Source organism: Desarmillaria tabescens (assembly GCF_030435595.1).
Source record: "Desarmillaria tabescens strain CCBAS 213 chromosome Unknown EV420scaffold_3, whole genome shotgun sequence".
NCBI classification, from domain to species: Eukaryota; Fungi; Basidiomycota; class Agaricomycetes; order Agaricales; family Physalacriaceae; genus Desarmillaria; species Desarmillaria tabescens.
In genome coordinates this window covers 407031-424603 of record NW_026848302.1, presented here as the reverse complement: position 1 = coordinate 424603, position 17573 = coordinate 407031, and the positions used below count along the sequence as shown (strand labels likewise).

The following is a 17573-nucleotide window of genomic DNA, read 5'->3' as shown; positions in this document are numbered from 1 at the left end:
AGTAGATAAATAGGTAGTCGAATGAAGACAACCCTCGCCTGTTTGCGAGGGTTCCCTGCTATATCCGGGTGAGCGGCTGGAGAATTACCGCTTATCTCAACAAACTGGACCTTGTAGTGTAAGTAGGTGGATGATACTCAGTGCGTTCAATGGAGCTTGGCTTCGGTGATGGTTCGGGCAGACATAGAATATTTATTTGAATAATTAATATTTATATTTATGCTTGCTATTATTAAGGGTTTTTGCCTTCCGTTTCGACTTTAGGAGCCTTTTGACTTCGACTTTACTTGCTTTGTTGCCCTCGTTTTCCAGCCTATTCGCAAACTTCCATCATGCCTAGATCCAAATCTACCTCTACTCTTCGTCAGCAGAGGCTGAGTTTTGCTACCTCGAAACGTACTTCTAGCTCTGGAAACAAGAAACCTACTGGGAATCCAAAAACTGTAGTGCTCGACTCGGTTAACGAAATTGATCTATCGTCTTCCGAGGATGAAGACGAAGAAGTTCAAATTGTACGGTCTCCTCACAAGGATAAGCGGGCTGTCGTTGGGTCAAGTATCAAGAATAAAGGTTTGTTGCATCTACCAAGTTGCCACCACGAAGACGCTGACCCTATGAACAAGGGAAAGGGAAAGCTGATGAGACTGGCCTTGTGGAAGGGGACCCCAAATGGAAATCCATCTATAGCGCATATAAGAAGAAAAGCGAGGTCAAAGAGCCTAGTGAGTAGCATCTGTAGCAGCCGGGGTCTTCGTCTTACAATGAATTGCAGTCCATGGCGAAGATCAAGACGATTTCCACGAAATACTTCGAGTTTTTGATCTGTCAGTCAAAAACATTACCCTGTTCGCGGCTGTTATATTAACGGTGCATGTGTTTTAGCTCCTACGAGTTTGGTCCGTGTATTGGTGTCACAAGGTTGGAGCGCTGGGAAAGGGCTTCCAAGATGGGCCTCAATCCTCCACCCGAGGTGCGCACAATTTCAAAGAGCTGACAGAAATCCCCGTCTAAATGAACTTCCACCCTTCAGATTCATGACATTTTGACGACTCGGCAGGGAAGGGACCGTTCCGATTATGCGCAAAATGTCTTCTATGGTCAGGTGTGATGACTGTAGAGATAATGGTGCGTATTGTACCTCTATTCATTGAACCCGGTTTAAATACGTCCTCTCAGCGCGCCTTTTCTCTGTTATGCTTCCATCCCAGCCTTTGCCCTGCTTCCCTATGCTCTTCTAGTTTCCACTCCTGCTGTACTATTACCTTTTGCTTTCGAACCACATATCAGTGGCTTTTGTGCTGAAGATGCAATTTCATACTCGTTTGTTCAACAATGACCCCCGTGGGAGAGAATGAGAGACTGTGTACCCGTTAAGGTATTGACGCGATCTTCGGTATGCCCCCAATCATGATCTACCTGGACCTTCTATTCAAACGAAGCTCAAAAAGTGCGTTTACCAGTCGATTGGGTGGACAGTTGCTTTCTAAAGCTCTTACACTTACAGGCTCTGTTAGCACAGAAAGCTTCTCCCTGTCACCCGACGATGAGCCCGATGCGGAGTGCTCCATAAGGGAACCAGTTCTCATTCCCGTCCCTGCCAGCGGACATAAAATGAGAACTAGCAAATTTATTGAATCACTTAATCCCCCAAGTTCGACTTATCATGTCTCCTAGTGCTCTTGCAGAAAACTCGGTCGATGTCCTCATCATTGGTGCAGGCCCGGCAGGCCTCATGTGCGCCAATAGCCTTGCTAAGGCTGGGGTCAACTGTCGAATTATCGATCAAAGGTTTCTCTCGAATTGTCGACACTGCAAACAGCGCTAAATTTCCTCGTAGACCTCACAAAGTTGCTGCAGGTCAGGCCGACGGTGTTCAGCCCAGGACAATCGAAGTCCTTCAGGTGCGCTGATATCAAAGATACTCTGTGTCCCTGTCGCTTATTACTGAATCACACAGAGTTATGGACTCGCCCAACGACTGCTCGACGAAGGGAACCAGATACACATGGCGGTCAGTGTCACATTATGTATTCCAGCACCCACACTGAGTGAACCTAGGCATTCTATAACCCCTCGGCGGATGGCGGCATCAAGGTCCTCTCGTCATCTTAGGATTCTAAATCGATCACTCATTGATCTTAGCTCACCGACCGGGTCCCTGGGATCAACGCGGAGAATGCGAGGTATCCCTTTGAAGTAAGTCCAAAGCTAGATTTCGATGCCCGTTGTACTTCTTATCTTGATGTAGGTGACCCTTCATCAAGGTGCTATCGAAGCTATATTTTTGGACTCCCTGCGGTCTATGGGAGTCCAAGTAGAGCGACCGGCCGTGCCGATAGCCATGGAAATCACAGAGGATGTCGCGGAACGGACCGACCCAAATGCCTACGCCGTTCAGGTAAGATGGGTGCTTCTGTTCCGTATAACCTGACTGATAACTATTTTTGCAGGTGACATTGAATCATCTAGACCCTGCCCCAGGTCAGGCTCCCATTGAGATAGTGAACGCGAAGTTTGTTGTTGGTGCTGATGGTGAGTCACTGGAGTCATCACAGCAATGACTTACTAACGTTCCCCAAGGTGCACACTCATGGGTCCGCAAGACTCTCAACATCTCCATGGACGGCGAACAAACGGAATATATCTGGGGTGTCGTTGACATGATGACCGAGACTGATTTGCCTGATTTTCGTAACAAAACAGCGATACATTCTATCAATGGCTCTTGTATGGTCATCCCTCGAGAAGGGGATAAGATCCGACTCTATATTCAGTTAGAAGGAAAAGACGCCATCAGCGCGGCGAGCGGCAGAGTGGACAAGTCGAAGATGGGGCCAGAAAGGCTGCTCGAGGTTGCCAGGCGATCGTTCTATCCATACACCATCAAAAATCCTAAAGCATTTGACTGGTGGACCATCTACATCAGTAATTCTTTCCTTTCAAATGTTCCTACGGATCTAACATCGTTTATTAGTCGGTCAGCGAGTCGCTTCCAGGTACTCTGCTAGCGAACGTGTCTTCATTGCCGGAGATGCATGCCATACTCACTCGCCTAAAGCTGGTAAAGTGGAACGGTCCGTATGCGTTTCACAACCTGGCTAACGGCCTATCAGGCCAAGGAATGAATGCGAGCATAAACGACACGCATAATTTAGGTGAATCATGCGCATTATAATGAAAGATTCTATTGTTGACGTTTCCATTCCAGCTTGGAAGCTTGCATATGTCCTGCGCGGTTGGGCGGACCTCTCCCTGCTCAAAACGGTTAGTGCATAATTTTTGCCAGTAGTACAATGACATAAACACAACCTTGGGAATGCAGTACGAATCCGAAAGGCGACGATACGCGCAGGATCTCATTAACTTTGACAAGAAGTTTGCCAAGCTATTTTCCGGTAAACCGATAACCAAGGAGTTCAAGAACGGCGTCTCTCACGAAGAGTTCCTCCGGTAGATCCTACTCAGTTTAACCTGCTTCATTATAATTGACTTCTTTCAAGGGCCTTCCAAACATTTGGAGCATTCTCATCGGGTATCGGAGTACATTACAACGAATCGACCATCGTCAACAGTACATACCAAGACATTGCCTCCAAGCTTGTCATCGGGATGCGCATACCCCCCGAGATGGTTGTTCGAGCAGCCGACTCGCGCTCATTCAATATCCAAGACCTCCTTCCTTCCGATGCACGATTCAAGCTAATCGTCTTCACGGGGGACACGTCGAATGCATCTACTCTTGCTGCGCTGCAGCAATCAGCTGACGAACTCCAGTCCATTCTGACCAAATACAGCGCTTCAGGACCGATTACGTCTGTGTTCGATATCATTTCAATAAGCTCTGAAAGCAAAGCTACGATTTTGTATAACGCACTACCTCCCCTTTTGAGGAGCCATTGGACGAAGTGAGTTTTTTATCCTTCCAAACTCGGAATTTGATACAAGCATCTATCAAGGGTTTATATAGCCGATGTTAATGGCCTCGAGGACAACAATGTCTACACCAGATACGGAGTTACTGCCGAGGGTGCTGTGGTGGTGGTTCGTCCCGATGGATATGTCGGGATGGTGACTCCACTACAAAAGATCGAAGACTTGAACCCGTATTTTGCGTCGTTCATGGAATGTTGAAACTCTGAAGTACTAGTAATCCATAACTGCAAAGTAACTGAGAAATGATATAGAATGTGATAGACGATAGATGCTATAGAATCCAAATGATGCCTGGAAATGCAAGAAACAGCAAAAAAAAAAAAGGCTTCTACACCCGTTTTTTGCTGATAGGCGGCGCTTCAGCACTATTGATAGGTACCCGCCTAGGACCACCGATGCTTTTACTAGCGAAAGGTATCTTGGGCATCACCTTTCCGCGCGACTGTGGCCGTACCGGTTGCGAAGCTTAACAGTTGGTTTCGTGCTAGGAGCCGGAGGCTTCAAAGTTGATGACGGAGGGCTCCTTCCTAGTCGGAGCCCTCTTGATCGCATTGTTTTCCTTCTCGCCCATCCCGAGTTTACCCTTACTCCCAACACCTGGCCCCACACCGTCAGCTTTACCTTTCCCCTTCTCCTGAGCTGTCAATCTCTTTGGCTCAGGCTGGATAATTCTACCCTTCTTGGTCATTGATACGTTGGCCTTCTGGTTTGTACGTCCTCTATCAATAGTGTTCGAGGGCACCTGCTTATGTCCTAGAGGACTTGGGGCCCTTTCAGGCTCGGGCGGGGAATCTGGCACTCCCAGTTCTTGGGCTAAGGTCATAACCGGTTCCTGGGGCGTTTGGACCGCTACCTCTTCATCTTCTTCTGGTAAAACCTCCAGTCCACTTGATGACGAAGAATCATCGAAGTTTAATCCATTGGGGCTCGTGGGCGAGTTACCCAGCTGCAGTATGCGACTCAATGGACTTGGTCGCACCGGCGAATATGCATGGATCATGCGTGGAGCGAAGGGCTTTGCCATTGGGAACTGGTCGACGAAAACCCGGTTGAGGTGTACAAGGCACTGATGCAAATAGGGGTTCAGTATTGGATGTAGGCGGCAAGATCTTCGATGGAGCAGGTAGCTCTTGTTATCAGGAAGGGCGGAAGAGGTCGGGACCGGAACCGGAGGTGCCGCAGCGAGTTGAGACAAAAACAGTGATGGCTGTGATGGGAGGACAGAATGGGGAGAAGGAGGAGGCAAAACAAAGGAGTTGGGCAGTAATGATGGGGATGACTCGAGGCCCTTCACATCTGAGATTATCCTTGACGTCGATGGGACTATCACTTCTGTTTCAAAGGCAGGTTCCACTTTCTTCTTTGTCGGCGACGCAGTTAGAGAGGAGCGGCGCCTGACACGCGTGGTCTTGCGCGCCGCTCCGCTGTTCCCTTTAGCAGGTGACTTGCGAGGAGATTTACGTGGCGAGGTTGCCTCGGATGGTTGCCCGCTAGGGATGGGGGTCGGGGGCAAGTCTGCAAGCATCATCTCAACTTGCCAGGAACGCTTCTCGTCGTTGAGTTTCTTCCTTTCCATCTAGGGAAGCACTTGTGAGAAATACGAAGACCTTGGTAGATTGATGGTTTTACCTCTAGAGACGCCCGTTCCTTGCCTAGGTTGATTGTAGCCTCAGTAAACTTCTTCCGCTCTTCTTCTAATTGTTTCTTGATGTCGTCCAAACGTTCTCTGTGTTTGTCTCGCTCAGGCACAGTCATGAAGTCGACACTGACGTCCGCAGGATCATGACCCGTTGCGAGACGCTCATCGGTGGCGAATCTATCAAACAATACCTGCGTCTCTGTTGTACGGCTCGAAGCATTTTGCTGTGCGAGTTCTACATTCTCTTCAGAATTGCAAACGAGTAGAAGCAAACGGCATACCAAGCTCAGTCTTTAACGAATCAATGACGGCTTGAAGTCGTTCTCGTTCTTCATCTGCTAGCGCAGAGTTATCAGTTGGTAGCGCCACTGGGGTGGTGGGAACTGCAAGGACCCGAAGAGATTCGTGGAAGGATAAAAGGACCGATGCCAGTTTGTCACCTGCAACTTCCGGCGCGGCGAATGGGAATAATGTCGCCATAGTAAAAGGAGTTGGCTAATGAGGATTTCTTCGTCAGTTCGATCAATATATAACCTTACAAACTTACATCGGGTTCAGAGTCGCTACCCTTCGTGTCGTATATGAGGCGCTGCAGTCCATTTACGGCATTCAAAATAACTGTCTTGAGCCCCGAGCACTCCGTCGCGAATTGCGAGCGAGCCTTCTCAGCCTCTTGAAGTGCAACCTCCAACACTCCGGGTCCTCTTCCAACGAGTTCATCGCTGCCTCCGTTCACAATACGCAAATTAGAACAAGCAAAGCCGCTTGAGGCCGCCATGACTTTAGCCTGCGCATCTGAAATCTTGTTCCACTTTTCTGCCATCTTCTCGAACTCTTTTTCTTTCTTCTTAAGTTCTGCTTGGTGAGTTGCTCGAACGGCCTGCAGAACAGTACGTGATCGCTGAAGCTCTGCCGTCGTCTGCCGATGTGATTGTTCCGTAGACTGGAGAGTTTTCGTGGTCGTGCTAATGGAGATGAATACATGGTAGATATGTCGTACGCAGCGAACTCACTTGAGCCTGGATTTGTGCACATTCATTTCACGTTCAAAATTTGCCGCCTTCTCCGCTGCGCTGCTATGCATAGACTTCATCCGCTCATGGTCATATCTGAGGGTACGTAGCTCCGTTGCCAACTCTTCCGCTCGAGACATATCTTTCTGTAGAACGGGTCATTAACTGATCCTCGCAGAAGACACTGCACTCACCACACGCTGTCCCAGCAGTTCCGTCAAGCATTTAACAGCACTATCCATGTTCGCGTTCGAGATACCTTCCAATGAGAGACCTTGTGGTGGCGCGAATCCGTGGGCCGCTAGCTGAGCATTGATGTACTGCAGACTTGACGTCGATACCAGCGACTCTGATGATGCATTAGACGCTGGGGATCCAAACTCTGAGAAATTTGGACTGGCGACATCCCAGTGTACGAGTTTCTTGGCCGGCGTGGTCATCGTGGTAGATGGGGGCAAAGCCAATTCAAATTCAAATCAACAACGCGTCGCATCACGTGTTCGTTTTTGGTCACAATCTTAGGCTTGATTTGGACGAAAGTAAGTACAAGAAAGAAGTCCCCTGTTCCGAAGGATATAATGCAAGTGTAGTATACAGATGATAGCATAGTTATAGCAAGGAAGTATAGATGGTAACAAACACAGACGATGAATGAGGTAAGAATAATGTTAATAACCAAGCGAGTAAATTATGCTTTCCTCTTGTAAAACAAAACGTAGGCTTTCTGGCTCTGAAACGGTTGTCAGGATATCTGTGAGTGGACCGACAGAAAAGACACATACCACTACTTCTCTGTCGTCGACAGTCTTGATGCTACTATCGTCGCAATAGTTCCACCGACCATTGGAACGAACCAGAGCGGTATCTAATGAACAATTGAGGAACGGAAATGGCTCATGGAAATGGAAAAGACTTACAGTGACCACTACTCAAATTGCCAGTATGGTTCGTGACACCGTATAAATCATACTTGTAAGGTGGCATCTGCCTCCGAGGATCATTAGGAGACATAACAATACCCCCATTAAGTAGAGATTCATTATTAGGCGGAATGGGCATCCGTGTCGTCAAATCAAGATCTTTCAGCGGAAACTCGACAAATGTATCGATCTTGTCCGAGAACCGACCATTGGCTTCGAAGCGCTTTAGATGTATGAGCAATATCGGCGGTGATCGTGCTAATGATAGTCTTTTGGACGCCTTTCGTTTAGTTTTACATTTAGGGACAATCCCTATCACTCCATGAAAAAATGCACCACGAACCAAGAAGATAAGGCTTACCATGCATCATCTTTGTCCAAGATCTCATCGTTGAAAAGAGCGTTGAGGCATTGTTGTAGTGTTACTCGCTTGCCGGAAGGAATGGGAAGTTGAAGGATAGAGAAAACATTATACGTTGTTGAAGTCTGAAAGGTATTTGTTAACACCCAAGAGAACACGCAAATAGCTAGGACCTACTGTGTTACAGGTCATGCACTGCAATTGATTCCGGAACTGGCCCTGGAAATAATCAGCGATGACGCTATTATTCCGGGACATCCATCGTGACCATTCTCTGTCGCTGGCAATGCACGCAGGAAGCTTCTCCATTTCAGCCTCCTCCTGGGGTGTCAGGGCAACTGCAGGCGGCTTCAAAGTAACGCGATTGAGGTCTTCGTGTATACCATCTAGCAAGAAGCTGAGGAACTCCTGCGAGTCGTGTTGCTCGGTGCCAGCATATTGCGACTGTAGTTGTGCTATTGTTCTCTGTAGACTGTCAGGCGATCAATACATGGGAACACAATCTTGCAACACTCACTCGGAAGTCCAGCGGCGTCAAGTAGGGCAAATCCTGACTCCAAAGGTCGTGCAATACCTTGGCAAATGCTCCGCTAAGTTTGCCCTTCGTGCCTAATCCGTTGTATTTATTTATATCTTGTTTCCATCTACCGTCTACCCTCAAATCAGTATACTTGCGACAAATGCAAGACGAATAAATTTACCAGTAAAGAATCTAGCAAACGGCACGGTCGCACTCAGACACTGTATAGGAGCATTCATGTAACACGTATTTCCGAGGTTCTTCAAACCAGACATGCCAATCTGGACGTCGGACCAGTAAGCCAAGGAATTAGTGTGGGCGGGTAGAGAAGGCGACTGCACGATAGCTCCGGTCTGAGGCGTCAAGGAAGCAACAGGCGAAGAGAATGACTGCTGACGACTCATACGAGGTCGGTTGTCTTGCCTCTCGAGAGCACTCGGGGCGGCGGCCGGGGGAGGCCGGATTAGCGGTCGTGTGGTCGCAAGGTCAGGATAGTCTATTGGTCCACGTTGAGAACCATGCAGTCCTGCGAGTGCTTCTTGTGTTTGATCAATATAATCACTTCTCCTTCTGGAAAGAGATGAGTTGATAGAAGCCTGGGGTGGAGAAGCTATATCTGGCACGAAGGGCTGCGAAGGTGCAGGGGATATATGGCGAGGGAAATTAGGGTATGATATTGGTGGCATTCCGTTAGTGATAGGTATTCCATTGAACCCCGAAATTGATGGAGACATCGGGGGAGATGCAAACTACAGAAATGATAGAACTATTAGCACTTCTCTATTGTAAACATGACACCACGTACAGAGTCTGGTATCCGAGTAGAGGAAGGAGAGGAAGAAAGTGCCGGTCGGGATAGCGCCGGTCTTCTGACCAATTGTCCATCTGAAGGTTGAGGACGACTAGGATAATTAACCTCAGCAGGCGACCTAGATATTCTGATGTCATGGTCTAGGTTCGGACCTAGGAAACAGGATACTTACCGAACATGATTATATGTTTGATCTAGAGAATACGATGGTCTGTGTTCACGTACAGAATTGTTGCCTGGGTTAGTGTCGGCACGTGATCGCGCTGGAGTCCACACTTGATGCTGCTCAGTGGAATTTTGCCCTACGGATGATGAAGACAGAGCAGAAGGGATAGTCCCATTCGCAAAAGGATTCCTTGCCGATGATTGAGCCGTCGGTGGATTTACAGGCGTGAACGTCTCAGCTGAAGGAAGCGGCGGCTTCACAACTTCACCGTCCCCTTTAGTGACCTCTGCGTCACCAAATTCCTTCTTCCACGCCTCCAGTCCACCCACAAGAATGATTGGCGCATGTTTCAACATCCGGGTGAATTCCCGTTCATAGATTGTCTGCACCAAGACGGAAAGCGGCGAGTCTAGAGGGCCGAAGCTTGTCGAATTCCAGTCATATAACACAACGTAATCGAATTTTTCACGATTGGCGAACAAACTAACTTCGGAGGCAGGACTGATGATCAATGCTTCCATCAATGACGTCGCATTTATACTAAGGACTCTGGTTAAATAACTGAACAGCGGATTGCAGGTGAGCGTACCTTTTCCGGCGTAGTATTGTTGGTTCTATGCAAATGACGGCATCACGCTTAATGTGTTCTCTTTGGAAATCGGCCCTGTCTCGTACGTCGATAAGAAGCAGCTTGGCGCCCGTCGGCAACCCCATTAGATCTTTGGGGAAAAGAGAATTGCTGACTGATTTGCCATTGATGAGTGGAGCAGGAGACGAGCTACCGTTCAAGGTGGGAGAAGCGTAGGACGAATAGTCATTTGGGAGCGGAGAAGTGGATGATGAGGAGAGGTTGGAAGGTTTTAGAGTAGCTGTAGCCCTCGATGGTGATCCCGGACGACTAGTGAACGAATTCGTTATAGGTGTAATTGGTGTGCTTGACGGCCTCTCGATGGGATTCGTAAAGTTACGCAAAACATGCGGCAAAGGCGTTGGGGACTTGAGTGGAGACGGCGATTTGTGTGGAGAGCCGACGCTGAAGCCAGTAGAGACCGGTGATAGGCCGTTACGGCCATCTTTCGACGACTTGCTCGAGCTGTTGCTGATCCCGGTAGGAACCGAAGGTAGTTGGAACGCAGGGGTTTCATCCAATTCATCAATAGGTGGAAAAGTTTGGGTGAATTCGGAAAGGTTATACTGAGACGACAGCGGAGAAGACGACGGTGTCGAAGAGGGCGATGGAGGGCCGAACGATGAGGGAGACACCAAAGAGTGAGGTGAAGGGGGAGATGGCGATGGCGCAGCGACCGACAGCGATGTTGATGATGCCGGCGGTGGTGGCGGTTGGGAATGACGCACAACGCGACTAGGAGACGGCGGCGACTGTACTGGAGACGAGTTCTGCACCGACAGCCGCTTAGACGTCGTGTTAACAGCCAAACCATTGTCTCGTAGTGCCTGCAATCGGTCTGCAAGAGTCCCTCCGTATTTGTGTATCGGACCATCACCTGGGCTAGAGGACCATCAACGAAAAGGGCCACCACAGCAGTGGCTGAGCACGTACCTCGAAGTCTGAACCTCTGTCGCCTTCAGTTTCTCTTCTACTGTCTTTGTTCGTGGTATGAGATCATTGAGTATCTGGCAATCCCGGTCAACGGAAGCTGTGTGTAATAATTGAGCACGTACAGGTTTAAAGTCATTGAATTCCTTGTGAACCAGACCGCTACTTTTCTCCGCCTGCATTTCAGCCGACTCGGTTGCACCTTTGATAAGGCAAGCCGCTTTCACGTACGCACTCAACGCAGACTTGAGGTCGTTGCGAGCGTCGTACTCCTTCCCTTGGTCATACAGCCTACGAGCCGTTTTAATAAGATTAATGGGGGTCGCTCCTCTCGTCTCCCTCTGAACGGACTCCAATGCTTGGCTTTTAATTTCTGCAGTCGTCATATTCGCCATTGTCTTTACGAAGCCGTTCGTGCTGGCTGCTGCGACGAGTGCTACCGGCGAAAGCTTACTCCCAAAGGGTGGTCCTCCGAGACCAGGTGCACTTGGCGGTGAGACGCTGAGCATTAGCTCAATGTGCTATCCACAAACCAGCGCCGCAAGCGCAATAAGGAAGGGTGGGTGAAGGTAGGATTAGAGTGAATATTGTTACATAACCATTTTCCAGCTATTACCAGCTGAAATAAATAAGTAAATAATCACATTCCGAAAATGGGCATAGATCCTTGGCTCTCACCCTAACTTCGAGCACTTTCACAGAGAAACCTCGTCCTTGGTATGTAGTCACATTACCAGTCATAATTCTTGATTGCGGCAGCGCATGGTGACCCTTGAGCTACTTATCATCAAAATGAGAATCACGAAAAAATAGGATGCTGCAATATCTTGTAAGAACTAAATTGTACGGCAGGAGCCGCCGACCCTCACGGAAGGTAGAGTAAACTGCTTCAATAAAATACAACCTTCACTATCCTGAGTCAGTTTTATCAGCCTCATAGGCTTAGAGTGCTGCGCAAGTCTTGGCTGCGAACCCATGAAACAGTGACTACTGCGACGATCAAGATCCTTATACTGTACTTTAAAATTCTGTGCACTGGATTAGTGGCAGATCGAGACTGCGGTTTTGCAGATAGGCATTTTGACAGTCGACTGAAGTCAAGCTGTATAGGGCCTGCGCATAGCCTGAACCGCAAAAGGACATTTTATACGGTATACAGCACCGTGCAACTCAATGATGTATCCTGCACCGCACGATTGACACGAGGGAGTGAGCGAGCCTCAGCGAGGTTTGGTCTCGATGCTCCATCGAGACCAATACTGGGTGTTGAAGCGGTCCAAACGGCGTTCAGAGACCACGTCGCACACAAAAGTATATTATCATCCATCCTTCACATTCAAAGCGTTGTTTACCGACTACATGAGATACCAGATCAATTAACTAAAAGCTCGGGAGGAGCATCGTGAACTACAGAATTGACCACGGGTTTGACTTGACTAAAGTAGCAACGATGACATCTGTACGTCTGGGCTGCTTCATCAATGAGATGGAAGGCGGGGCTGAACTCTGTATGGCAAGTATCGCATGAGGGGTCGGGATTGAAGACTGGCGCTTCGCGGTCGCGGGGAGGAGATACAGAAACGTCGCTCCGGACATTGAGAAGTTGATCAAGACGCCGGGCCTTGCGGAGGAGAGCGTGGGATTGACCCGTCGCCTGTTTGTAATTACGGCAGTAAACTTGCAGTGCAGTCTGATGGGCGGCCGGTTGAGTTTTGCGGTCAGATCATGCTGTAAAACCAGGTACTTACCTCTCCGCCGTCGGTTGTGTCGCACAAACCATAAATCATTCGTCGACTATGATCGTGATCTTTGCATGATATGATAGCGTTCATACATCCTGTCTCGTCGCGGAAGGTCGTGGTGATGGTGGTATCTCGTCGACTGCTCTTCACCTAGGAGAAATATTAGTAAGTCTTGTCAATTACGGTTCTGTTCGTAAACTTCTTACTGGCTGTATCTCAAACCCAAACTTGTGCCCAAAGTCCCAGGCGCATGATACGTGGTATTCCCTACTACAGTCAGAGCATCGAATAACAGCGCCTCCTTTCTCATGGCATATACAGCATCTCTGTAGAAGAAGTATATCAGTAAGTGGATGGCACAGAAGCGCGAAGATGACTTGCCGAAGCCCATCGGTGAGGAACGATTGTACTTGCTCCTTCGACCAGTCGAAGCCGGGATGCGTCGGAAAAGGTGAGTTCAGGAATAAAGACAGAACAAAGGACATGAGCCCATTGTTGACCCTCCGTTGGCTTGCAAGCACGAAGGACAGAGTTGGTCGACGGACCAAATTTCTTGTCGTACAGTTGATTTCGAGGGCACAGCATGCATTCCATAATCTGCGGAAAAACTATCGATGAAATGAGAAGAAGATTAGATGTCTGAGGCTGACCAGGGACGCTTCCAGAGTCTCATCATTAGAACACAGATCACAGCGCCACTTCTCGACATCTTCGGGGTTGACAACGGCACCGCAGACACCTGGCAGGGGAGAATTAGAAGCGAAGTGAACCGGAAGGAGATTCTCATACCAGCATGGACACGGAACCCACACTTCGTACACTTCAACACCTTGCCGATAGGTCCAGTCTTTCGACAACAGACGCATTGAATTTGGACCGCTGACTGAGGAGGAGGGGGTGGTGTAGACACAACACTAGCAGATGAGGTGGATAGCTGCATAAAAGCAAGTTGGAAATGAGCCACTCATCATGTACTGAGAACAATGGACTCACCCTAGTACGCTTAGTAACAGGTCCCGTTAAAGGAGTCCCTTCCCGTTTCTCTGCTGATCGGGACTTCATTGAAGGTACGGACTCTTCACGCACACTCCGCACGTTCAGGTCAGCATACTTCCTCCAGTTCTGACCACAATTATCACAAAGGAAATTGGTGGCGAGGCCCTTCGGCGCTTTCCACCACACCTTGGAATCTCGAGTCCGACAGGCACCACAACTGGGAGCCTTGGAAGGTTGAGTGACTATCGATGATTCATCGTCAGCCGGTCCTACGGTCTGGCCTTGATAAGCCTCTTCCGGACTTCCCCATTGCTCATATTGAGGCTCTGGGAGTGCGCCATGTGTCCTAAGGCGTTCGTTCTCTTCCCCAAGTTTACCACTGAAGCTGTAATGAGCAGGATATCCGAAGTAACATCGGTAGAATAATTACGCTTTCCAATGTCCATAGAATCGGACAACTTCCGGCATCGACCGGGTACCAATTTCCTCCCTGACAGCTCGGAGTTGTGCACCATGTGTAAAGATGGCGTCTTCAAAGGCGCCTATTTCTTCTCGGGACCATTCTCTATCGGTATATCTGGTCGGCTGGGTTTTCCACTGTCAGAATGCAGAAGTTAGCAAATAACGAAAATCTCGGGCGAAGAAATTGAAATTGCTCGCCTGCTCCTGCCGAGTGATTGTCTTCATATTGACTGAATACATCGACTTTGCCGCTAGAGCGGCCTCCGAGTACCGACGGATAACTTCGGTCAACCAATCGATAGAAGACGAGACCTTGGGATCATTGGTGAGACTGCGTTTACATGATTCCACTACACAAATAATGTTAGTACGCCGCAACCAAAACTCCGGAAAAACAATTTTACTTTCGTCCACTGTGGGGAAAATGGGGTCAGGAACTTGACGTCATGATACCGATATAGAAGCCCACCTTCCGCTCCTGTCAAGATGTTGATTGCACTCAACACTTCCACGGTGCTATCACCACCTCGTTCCTCATCTGTTACCATGACCGTTTTTAGTGCACGTCGATCACTCCGCAAAACAGGCTCACCCGGATATGGGGCATTCTTCTCGATCAAGGTTGCCTGGAACTTGGGGCCCACACGCGTTGGTGCTCGAGGTGATATAAGGTCGTCCGGATCTATAACATTACATTGGCTTGTAGTTGAAAGGTTCACCCTCTGAATGCTCACCTAGGGTATCCTCTGCTACGGTATATTGTCTATGGCAAGCTGTCAGTAGATACCCAGATTCACATTCTAGCTTCTCACCCAAAGTAGCGAAAGGGCCACATCTTAAAGTACTTGATAGGAAGATTCTCCTCTCTGTCTTGCTGCGACTTGTCTTTCCGTGGTCGTCCCCGTCCTCGTGCAGCAGGTGCATTGGATTTCAACGGCCTATTGGTGGCTGGAGTGTGCTGACGAGTATGATGACTATCGACTTCCTCCTCGTGTTTTCGTGAACAAGGCGCGCATGTCCAGCCATATCCTCGTGATGGCTTGGCCATCAGCGGAGGATTGACACATTGCATATGGAAAAAACGCTTGCATCTGTCACATTGAACGGACTCCAGACTGATGATAATCACATATTAATGATGTAACCCCAAAAAGCATAAACTATACTCGCCTTGGACACCATTCCGAGCAAGTATCGCACGTACGAAGACGATCAGTGAGGTCAGGAATAACTTCCTTTTCCGCCACAACATATTCGTAGCGTGAGATCAAAGTCTCTCTAATATTATCCGGAACTGAAACGTAGATTAGTCATGTTGGAGGAAATGAATGGAAAATGCACTTACGATTTCGGACGTCGGTGGCCTGGATGATTTCCAGCTCTTTCCTCATGTACGGATCAAAGAGCCGATTATAGTAAAAGCGGTCAGGCCGCTTCTTCCAGCCCGCTAGGTCGGATATTTTGTCTCTGTGTACAACGTGGCAACGGGCGCGTATCTGATTGATATCGCACACTTCAGTGTACATGCCAGCCAATAAGAGACGTGAATCTGCGACGGTTCGCTCTGTAACGTCCGAAGGCCTGTAATACCAAGCAAGGCGAACACGAGTATAATGAAATATCTCCTGTGTTTTACCGAGCGGTCTCAGAAATTCCATAATACGTGCAATGGAATAAGGGGTGCCATCGCGGGCCTCTGCACTGGGAGAACAATAAACGTGATCTGAAATATAGATATCAGAAGAGGGAAAAGGGTAAAAAGGAGAGGATGTCAAGAAATGTTACCATTTATACGGACACGTTCACCGTTTTTCAGGAAAACGGGAGGTCCAGAGGAATTCTGTGTCTCGTTACCATTTTGATGTGAAGGAGACATTGGGTTGCGGGTTCAGGTACAGGAATAGCCTGAGAAAGGGAGAGAAAAGCTGTAAAGGAAGAGAAAATACAAAGGGTTCCAGCTTATCGAGAAAGAAAAGGCTGGAAGAGGTGCTTCAATAATTTTGAAGCCCTTGGAAGATATAAAGTGCGGAAAGGTGAGGGGAGACGAAAGCACGGAAATTCAAACTCAGACAGTGCCACCGATCCATCGTCGATGCCTTGTTTTGGACGTCTTCTTCTGAAAGACGCCAAACGGACTCAGTCTCGGTCCACACACAAAAACTTGGGCTGATACCGACTGAGATTTTATATCTTGTTCATGTTTGCTAGTTTTTGTATAGTTGTGCTCCATCGCCATGGCTTCAATCGCATTATTCCTGTGCGAATCGTTGATGGCGGCGGCCAACTCGAAGGCGGGCCAAATAAACTCCACAAATAAAAAATTCACTTTTACAGACCAAAAGTACTAGTAATGAAACACTGTTTCCGGGAGGAATTGTATTCTCCGCTGTCCTACAGCCCTCGTTTTTCGTCGTCTCCGGGTTTTAGCTGTGCCTGATGAATTGCCTCCGCGCCGATGGTTTGTTGGGCATGTGCCAAAAAAGGTAATATCCCCTTTGAGCTTCTCCTTCGTTGTCACTTCGAATCACGACAGGGCCGAATTCGAGGGAGACAATTGAAGACGATGCCGGGATTCTTGGCGGGGAGTAACGCCTTGTCTTGAGACAACGAAGATAAAGTTTCTACACTGTGTCCGATCAATCCGATTGGGAGACTTCCGCCTCGCAGCCTCGGAAAACGATAAATCACTTAAATGCAGGCCCTCGAAAGATCACCGCTATTCGGATACCTTTCAAGGGTGCTGGTCGCGGTGGGCCTTTTCTATTGTCGCTAGTGTCAGCATCTCTTCTCACCCTGGACCGAAGTGCAGTGCTATAGTTGTCGCAGTCAGCCACAATCCATTCGGCAAATCCAAGTCAATTGCCGGAATACATGCTTATTTAAGGACTGACTCTCTTCCTACTATCCTTCTTGTTGGCCTTTTTCACTTAGCCATCGCATCGTTGCGTCTCGACGATCCTGCGATCCTGATTGTAAGCCGGTTAGCTAAGTATCGTCTCCATGATCGTGCTCGTTCACACATCAATTAACATTAACGGACTAGTTGCCATAACCATGGGAATATATCTTCAGACAGGTCGCAACATCTTTCCCATGGAAGGTGCCCAAAATACGAAGTCATGATGTCTCTTCCATCTTTCGCCCGCACATAATACCACCTGACTGGTGGTGAAATCTTATTCCCTGGCTCGTTGTCTTCTGCCTTTTCATACTGCGGAATGGACCTAGTCTTGGCGCTGGATTTGTTAAACTGAGTCTATTCCCTACTCATCTTCCTCGCAACCACTGCTAGCGGCTCCACTTTAGTTTTGCCAAGTAACTATGTGAAAGTTGGCGTAGACGCGCAATCATGACGAGTCCGCCCCTTCACCAGATCTCAGGCCTGGAGACTTTGCATGCTAGTCCCAGTTTACGCTGACATCTTCAACAGACATTCAAATTTTGGGCTGGCT

General features: G+C 48.4%; 5 protein-coding genes across 5 annotated transcripts; 2 read left to right on the top strand and 3 right to left on the bottom strand.

Annotated features, from left to right (window-relative positions):
- Window positions 1-235: 235 nt before the first annotated feature.
- On the top strand, window positions 236-1354 carry EV420DRAFT_1758755 (DNA polymerase delta, subunit 4-domain-containing protein). The gene is made up of 6 exons (XM_060480559.1): window positions 236-570; window positions 624-722; window positions 773-824; window positions 883-970; window positions 1031-1125; window positions 1177-1354. The coding sequence occupies exons 1-5, from the start codon at window positions 333-335 to the stop codon at window positions 1106-1108; spliced, it is 555 nt and encodes a 184-aa protein (XP_060337425.1). The 5' UTR covers window positions 236-332; the 3' UTR covers window positions 1109-1125; window positions 1177-1354.
- Window positions 1355-1541: 187 nt separating this feature from the next.
- Window positions 1542-4241, top strand: EV420DRAFT_1325685 (FAD binding domain-containing protein). Its single transcript, XM_060468743.1, has 14 exons — window positions 1542-1788; window positions 1838-1901; window positions 1958-2011; window positions 2059-2094; window positions 2143-2196; window positions 2249-2398; window positions 2451-2532; window positions 2581-2925; window positions 2975-3061; window positions 3114-3155; window positions 3209-3264; window positions 3323-3450; window positions 3501-3905; window positions 3957-4241. Exons 1-14 carry the CDS (start codon window positions 1664-1666, stop codon window positions 4129-4131), a joined length of 1803 nt encoding a protein of 600 aa, XP_060337424.1. The 5' UTR covers window positions 1542-1663; the 3' UTR covers window positions 4132-4241.
- On the bottom strand, window positions 3982-7025 carry EV420DRAFT_1300091 (Afadin and alpha-actinin-binding-domain-containing protein; the record flags this gene model as incomplete). The annotated part of the gene is made up of 6 exons (XM_060468379.1): window positions 3982-5509; window positions 5563-5807; window positions 5854-6067; window positions 6120-6537; window positions 6586-6731; window positions 6780-7025. The coding sequence occupies 6 exons, from the start codon at window positions 7023-7025 to the stop codon at window positions 4418-4420; spliced, it is 2361 nt and encodes a 786-aa protein (XP_060337423.1). The 3' UTR covers window positions 3982-4417.
- Window positions 7026-7035: 10 nt separating this feature from the next.
- On the bottom strand, window positions 7036-11523 carry EV420DRAFT_1505605 (ubiquitin carboxyl-terminal hydrolase 4; the record flags this gene model as incomplete). The annotated part of the gene is made up of 14 exons (XM_060471291.1): window positions 7036-7315; window positions 7368-7450; window positions 7503-7763; window positions 7813-7817; window positions 7867-7991; window positions 8044-8331; window positions 8384-8517; window positions 8568-9135; window positions 9192-9315; window positions 9370-9903; window positions 9953-10873; window positions 10925-10998; window positions 11047-11422; window positions 11516-11523. The coding sequence occupies 14 exons, from the start codon at window positions 11521-11523 to the stop codon at window positions 7274-7276; spliced, it is 3543 nt and encodes a 1180-aa protein (XP_060337422.1). The 3' UTR covers window positions 7036-7273.
- A 689-nt stretch (window positions 11524-12212) lies between these two features.
- Window positions 12213-16181, bottom strand: EV420DRAFT_1505603 (uncharacterized protein). The gene is made up of 17 exons (XM_060471290.1): window positions 15907-16181; window positions 15467-15844; window positions 15292-15415; window positions 14934-15236; window positions 14856-14884; window positions 14714-14803; window positions 14591-14659; window positions 14526-14534; window positions 14320-14471; window positions 14090-14256; window positions 13657-14038; window positions 13453-13597; window positions 13314-13402; window positions 13045-13260; window positions 12870-12989; window positions 12670-12813; window positions 12213-12611 (listed from the first exon to the last, which is right to left on the bottom strand). The coding sequence occupies exons 1-17, from the start codon at window positions 15995-15997 to the stop codon at window positions 12294-12296; spliced, it is 2826 nt and encodes a 941-aa protein (XP_060337421.1). The 5' UTR covers window positions 15998-16181; the 3' UTR covers window positions 12213-12293.
- Between the last annotated feature and the right edge of the window lie 1392 nt (window positions 16182-17573).

Coding starts and splice junctions, on each gene's coding strand:
- EV420DRAFT_1758755 (XM_060480559.1), top strand. CDS start 333: ATGCCTAGATCCAAATCTACCTCTACTCTTCGTCAGCAGAGGCTGAGT. Junction 571..623: donor GTCAAGTATCAAGAATAAAG/GTTTGTTGCATC, acceptor CCTATGAACAAG/GGAAAGGGAAAGCTGATGAG. Junction 825..882: donor ATACTTCGAGTTTTTGATCT/GTCAGTCAAAAA, acceptor CATGTGTTTTAG/CTCCTACGAGTTTGGTCCGT.
- EV420DRAFT_1325685 (XM_060468743.1), top strand. CDS start 1,664: ATGTCTCCTAGTGCTCTTGCAGAAAACTCGGTCGATGTCCTCATCATT. Junction 1,902..1,957: donor GGACAATCGAAGTCCTTCAG/GTGCGCTGATAT, acceptor TGAATCACACAG/AGTTATGGACTCGCCCAACG. Junction 2,533..2,580: donor GTTTGTTGTTGGTGCTGATG/GTGAGTCACTGG, acceptor ACGTTCCCCAAG/GTGCACACTCATGGGTCCGC.
- EV420DRAFT_1505603 (XM_060471290.1), bottom strand. CDS start 15,997: ATGTCTCCTTCACATCAAAATGGTAACGAGACACAGAATTCCTCTGGA. Junction 14,660..14,713: donor GAAGAATGCCCCATATCCGG/GTGAGCCTGTTT, acceptor TCATGGTAACAG/ATGAGGAACGAGGTGGTGAT. Junction 14,257..14,319: donor CAATCACTCGGCAGGAGCAG/GCGAGCAATTTC, acceptor GCATTCTGACAG/TGGAAAACCCAGCCGACCAG.